This window comes from Eucalyptus grandis, chromosome 8 (assembly GCF_016545825.1).
Source record: "Eucalyptus grandis isolate ANBG69807.140 chromosome 8, ASM1654582v1, whole genome shotgun sequence".
Lineage (NCBI taxonomy): Eukaryota > Viridiplantae > Streptophyta > Magnoliopsida > Myrtales > Myrtaceae > Eucalyptus > Eucalyptus grandis.
The window spans coordinates 23,963,377-23,969,733 of NC_052619.1; the positions used below are offsets into that span (position 1 = coordinate 23,963,377).

Sequence of the window (6,357 nt, forward strand, 5' to 3'; positions counted from 1 at the left end):
TTTGCTGCCCCCTTTTTTCGAATCACGTTTGTCTTGAATTGACTATATTCCGTGGAACTTTCTCCATCGTACTTAAACCGGAGGTCCAGAGCTTATTGTAGCCGAACGCCTTCCTTGACCACTTCATTATTGTTCGATTTTGTCGTTGCTGAGCGTCACCTATTGAGATTGCAAGGCTGGAGATATAAAATTGGGAAAATTATCAAGAAAGTTCTAAACTTATTGCAATTGTGCTAGTCCTTTTTTTTTTTTTTGGTAAATTCAATCCTAAACCTTTTGTAATTGCGTCAATTTAGTCTATCCGATCAATTTTGGCAGACTGGCTCTGACATAGATGACAGCTAGTGCCCGCCATCCGACTGTCTTGACATAAATAATATTTAATAAAATTATTATTATTATTATTATTATTTGATTTTGATTTTGATTTTGATTTTTTTTCTCTTCTCCCTGATTTTGCTTCTTTGCCTATAATGGTTAGCAAGGTGGCTTTGCCTAGATCTTGGCAAGGCCAACCTTGCCATGGCCTCACTAGCCATAGGCGAGGTCGCCTTCACCTAAAGTTGGCAAGGCTATGGCGAGGCTGGCCTTGCCCAAATCTTAGCAAAGCCATCTCGTACGTGGCCCTCGGGCCTCGCCTTGATCCGGGCAAGGCAGAGTGAGGGTGGCAACCCTTGCCGATCATTGCGGGCAAAGAAGAAAAAAAAAAGAAAAAGAAGAGGAAATAAAAATTCAAAACAAAGTAAAATATTATTAAAACTAGTCCACATCATAGTGTCAATCGGTCAAAATTGACCGAATAGACTTAATTGATAAAAATAAAAGTTTAGGATTGAATTGAATATACTTAATTGATAAAAAAAAAAAGTTTAGGATTGAATTGGTACAATTGTAATAAATTTATTACTTTTTTTGATAATTTTCCATGTGAAATTGGAGTCCACACGGTGGACGATGGACTGAAGCTTTCAAGGATTAATGAGGATCGGGCGAAAGTGATTTGCTTGAGCAGCAACAAAGGAAGAAGAAATCTGAGGAAGAACCAGAAAAACGTGCAGAAATTGAAAAGGAAGGATCTAATCAATTTAATTTGGTGGTTTTCTTTGTTTTTCATTCAATTATAAATTTTGGATAAAATTGCGCATCTTCTAGTTCCTGGAAAATGTCCGCCGATGAAAATTTGGTTGCCTGACGAACTTAGACCATATTTCAAACAAAGTCTATCTCGAACCCCTTTTTTGAGATGATGATCCATTCTCGAGTCTGTATTTGGAATTTTCCACATATTTTACTTCAAGAAAAGGTAACTTATGTATCTGTGCATGTAAATGTCAATAATTTCCACAATAAAATCAAATGAAGGGAAATTTGATGAGTCGGTTTGCTAAACGGTATGTTTTTGTATTCAATTTAATTTATTTCGTGACCATGTACCGTTAAGAAAAGGTTTATTATGACACTAATTGATTATCTACTTAAAGAATTCAGTATCTCATAAAAGTCTTTTTCTTTAATCAGTATTAGATTAGACAACTCAAGTGTCCACGTGACGTTATCCTATATTTAGGTCCCCTCTTGGACCTGCCCTTAGCAGTATAGGTGTCACGTGATGAAGCTAATTCGAGTTGAATCTTCAATAAAGAATACTACAAATGCGATGGTGATCGATGTTGGCTCAACACCCCTATTTCGCGCAGCGCAAGGGCCATGCACTTCATATAGAAACGAAATCCGGTGCATGAAGAGATAACAGATTCTCGATTATGTCATGACTGAAGCTTTTTTCCACGCCTTGCTCAAATGACAAGTGATTTCATGCTCACTCGCAATAACATTGAGTAACTTCCAACAAATTATTACCGTATCTTTGAACTTACTTTGATCATCGATTCTTGCAATTTTGAAAACTTATGTGATCACCAATTCAAAAGCATATGTATAAGTTCAAACTCAAATAATCTTATAATATGTTGCATGGAAATACGATGATTCAAACCATGCCTTAAACCAATCCAACTTTATTTTCATGGTGATAGAGAGAACTCGCATGGCCGCAGATCTCAAAGGCAATAACGTTCAGCAATCTCTTTAAGAGCATCATGAAGCTCCAGTGGCTTAGAGAACATGACCATGTGATCGGCCCCAGAGATCACTTTCACTTCATCTGGCGGGTTCATCTCCGCCATCCATCTCTGCAAGCCTTCCGTTATGATGAGGTCCTGGTCGCACACGATGTACACCCGGCGGACGATGCCGTATTTGCCCTTCGTCACAGCTACTTCCTCCATCATCTTCGCTTGATTAGGGAACAGACGAGATGGCCTCACCAAGTAGGATGCCAAAGTCAAATCCTGTGACATTTGCACATTATTCATCAGGAGCGAATCAAAGTACATGCGTTAAATTTCAAACTAAATGATGTCGTATATTACTTTTACCTTAACCACTGATAACTCCTATGAGAATCACAATCCGATTTTATCATTCCGATCACATAATAATTAAATTGAGACAAACATACACCTAGATAAATCTAGGATTTGTAGCGTAGTTCTCTAGTCTAATATATAATTATTGTACTCATAAAAATCATGTAGAGTGTGATTCGTGACTCCTCTATTTGATTACTTTGTAGTTGACACATTGCCCTGAAGTTGTAATCTCGAAGGAAATAAAACTACAAAACGTACTATTATCTTCCTATGATAAAGGGGGTTATTCTGATCGATTCCTCAAAACAAATCGCAACCTTAGTTTATGAACCAACCGCATACGACTTGGCCCAACAAATTCGAGTTAAAAAGTGCATTATTGGCCCATTTTGTCACTACTATGCCCAGTTCCTTACCTCGACCCATAGCAAACCACAATCTAGGCAACATTGTCATATAAATACATTTTTCACGTCATCTATCCATTTGCTAAGTGCTGATGCAAATGATTGTCTTTCATAGAGAAACCCAGAAAGGAAAAAGAAGAAGAAGAAGAAGAAGAAGAAGATTCAGGCACTAACCTCAGGTGGGGAGAGTTGATAGAGCTTGGAAGAGAGTAAATCATATCCAAATGACATGAAAGTGGGAGGTTGTGCATGGCCATCATTGGAAGCGCGTGCCGAGTCTCTGCGATCATGCTATATAGACTCGCAGGGGTAATACAGTTAAAAGAGTCGTTCAATAATGTCGTGCAAAAGCACTTTCGATACAATCGGCGTTGCATAGGTCTTTTCCACTAGAAAGGAAAATGAAAAAGGAAAAAAATAGAATAATGAAAGGAGAATGCGTATCAGCCACTGAAGACTCAATAAGTTTATTGTCATCTTCTAAGGAGATAATCAACGACAACGTTCTAAATTTAGAGGATCTCGATTCTAGATTTAATTTGTGCGATTATATAACTTGACATCAAATGGACATTAAGCCGAAATCAGAAACACATTGAACTGACTACTTGTTTCATACATAGATAATCTATTAAGTAGTCTTTGTCCTAGGTCTCTCCTAAGAAACTATATACCTACCATTTGATGATAGTGCTCATTCTATTTGTCTTTCTAAGTCTCTAAAACCCATTTCTTTTCTATTTAAGTTTATAATCCCTTGATCTTGATCTTGAGACATTCAGTAGATATATGCGAAGACTCCTTTACAAATCGATAAGTGGATAATGATGGATTCGTGAATAATTAAATTTAAATAGGTGGTCCTATTCAAGCAGTCAATAAGAACCTATCTACATCATTTTAATAATATTGCATTCAACCTATCATTTTGTTTAAACTAACGTTGTTCTTGGCATGACAATAGTGACCTCTTAATGAAAGGCATAAGTATTGAACAGCTAGCAACACTAAGAGCAATTTTCTATGGTTGCGTTTACCAGTCAAGATAAAATTTTTAAAAATTTGGTTTATGTATATTGACACATTGTTTATACCAAATAATATAGATGATATGATGCAAATATATTTAACTTTATTACCACAATCACCAGATATTGAATATGATATAGTAAAATTTTTGGATTTCATATCCTATCTTATCCAATTCTATTCTACTTACAAATCTAAACAACCAAATGTAGTCAATGGGTATAAAGAGCTTGTGCTCGCAACAGATCATCTACAATGCAAATATCCCAAAGGCTAATGTGGACAATACCCCTAGAGATTGTATTCAGGATCACCATGTTTACATTTATTAGTAGCTATTCTTTTTCTCTATTTTGATGAAAATACAAGTAGCGATTTTGTTGGGGAGTGGTTCCTACTCCGAGAAAAGTGTCGAAAAAGTCTTAAACCGATTACGTTGTATCAATTTAATTCTAAATCTTTTATTGATTCCAATTTTGTGCTAAACCTTTTGACCTAGTGCCAATTCAATCATTTTGACTAATTTTGGTTAAATATTGCTGACATGGACACTCGCCGACCTATGTAGTACAATCAATGCTAATATGGACAACTTTTAATAACATTTTAATATTTTTATTTATTTATTTATATATCTTTTTTCTCCTTTCCTTCCTTCTTCCAATTGATTACTAGACCTTGGTGACTGGTCAAACGCAAGAGTCGGCAAGGTTGACCTCACCGGGCTTTGGCGAGCCTCGGCAGCCATTGGCGAGGTTCCCCGACCTTGCTAGCCTTCACCTCTGGTCGCCTGATGAGGTCTAGTGATTGGCTGGAGGAAGAAGAAAGGAACAAAAAAACAACTGGAAAAAAAGAAAGAAAAATTAAATAAATATTAAAATATTATTAAAGGTTGTTTATGTTAGCGTCAACCATACTACATAGGCCAAATCGATGTCCACATAAACGTTGTCTGGGCAAAATTAGCCAAAATGGTTGAATTGGCAGTTTAGGACCAAGTTGACGCCATAAAAAAGGTTTGGGACTAATTTGGTACAAAAGTAATATTCTTAGAACTTTTTTGACACTTTTCCCTTCATACTCTTCATTGATAGAATGGCAAGAGGGTCTCGCAATGGTGATTCTATTGGGGTATATATAATTTTTTTTTCTCTTGTAATCGAAGGATGTGACAAAGAGGTGTGAGGTGCTTATTATAGTGAAATTCTCTTTTGGACATAGTCCTAATTTAATGGTGAATCAAGATAAAATCTTGTATATCGAATTATCTTTTTTGCTTCTCTCTATTTCCTTGTGATTGCACGTCGAATCCTAACATATTTATCCTCATGCATCCATGATGACGACGGCGATGTCTATTTAAAAAATTATTTCATGCCCCCAAAAAGAATTTGGACCATTTATCCGTTAGTCCACATCAAAGTTTCGCATGAATCTAGTAGACTCAATGTTTCACATTATTTTTTGGTACATACATCCGGTCCATTTAATAATCTTGCCCTTGTGTTCATTTTCCACGGCCTCGTCTATTGTTGGACATTTTCAAGAACCTTTCCCTAACCGCCAGCTAGCTCTAGAGCGAGTCTGTATTGCCGTATGTCTCATTGTATAGCACACGAGAAATAGACTTGCTGAGAGAGAGAGAGAGAGAGAGAGAGAGAGAGAGAGAGAGAGAGAGAGACAACAACATACCTCTTGAATGGAGTGAAAAGTGAGCTCAGGACCAGGCATGAAAGCAGCTGCAAAAACAGCAACATCTACTTTCTCAGGGAATCTCTCCATGGCCATTGAAAGGACAAGCCCTCCCATGCTATGCCCTACCAAAATCACCTTCTCTTCTTCAGGAAGACCCTCCAAGAATTCGAAGAGAGGCTCGACATATTCCACCATCGAATTCAATTCTTGAGCTTGCTTTGGATGGATCCCCGAAGCGGCCATATCCAAGGCAGTGACCTTGTGGCCTGAGGACTTGAGGTGAGTGGCCACTCTGTACCAGCACCAAGCTCCATGACAAGCCCCATGGACCAGCACAAAGTGTTTCTCTCTCTGAGTTTCCTTGTTGTCCATGTCTAGAAATGAGTCTTGCTTTCACTGCTGGAGTTTCCAAATATAGGTTCATGTTTTGTCCAGGTAATGCTGATCTTATCTCAAATTTTTTTTTTTTTTTTTTAAATGAGGGATTTTGGATCTATCTCATAGATGTTTTCCTTGTGTTGCGACCTTCCTGGAGGCGAATCACCAAGAGGAAGACTAATAGATTACTAAACCAAAAAACTTAGCACAGAGTCAATCAAGCCCCACACCTACTGCGACTTTCAGGTTTTAATTTAATCAACTTAAAACATGCAACTAATTTATTTAAGGGTTGGCACTAATCTATTATAAGTCGATTAGAAACCTTTTGGGTACCTTTTCTCTTATTTTAACAACGTTAATTTTAATCCTAAACCACTAACAAGTGATGGGCATTCATGTGGGTGTGTACTAAA

At 37.2% G+C, this 6,357-nt stretch overlaps 1 protein-coding gene across 1 annotated transcript; it reads right to left on the reverse strand.

Moving 5' to 3' along the window:
• Positions 1–2,060: 2,060 nt before the first annotated feature.
• LOC120287073 (probable esterase PIR7A) lies at positions 2,061–5,935 on the reverse strand. Its single transcript, XM_039299751.1, has 3 exons — positions 5,561–5,935; positions 3,014–3,130; positions 2,061–2,351 (listed from the first exon to the last, which is right to left on the reverse strand). Exons 1-3 carry the CDS (start codon positions 5,933–5,935, stop codon positions 2,061–2,063), a joined length of 783 nt encoding a protein of 260 aa, XP_039155685.1.
• Positions 5,936–6,357: the final 422 nt, after the last annotated feature.

Coding starts and splice junctions, on each gene's coding strand:
- LOC120287073 (XM_039299751.1), bottom strand. CDS start 5,935: ATGGACAACAAGGAAACTCAGAGAGAGAAACACTTTGTGCTGGTCCAT. Junction 3,131..5,560: donor CTTTTCACTCCATTCAAGAG/GTATGTTGTTGT, acceptor GAGTCTATATAG/CATGATCGCAGAGACTCGGC. Junction 2,352..3,013: donor ATCAACTCTCCCCACCTGAG/GTTAGTGCCTGA, acceptor CAAATGTCACAG/GATTTGACTTTGGCATCCTA.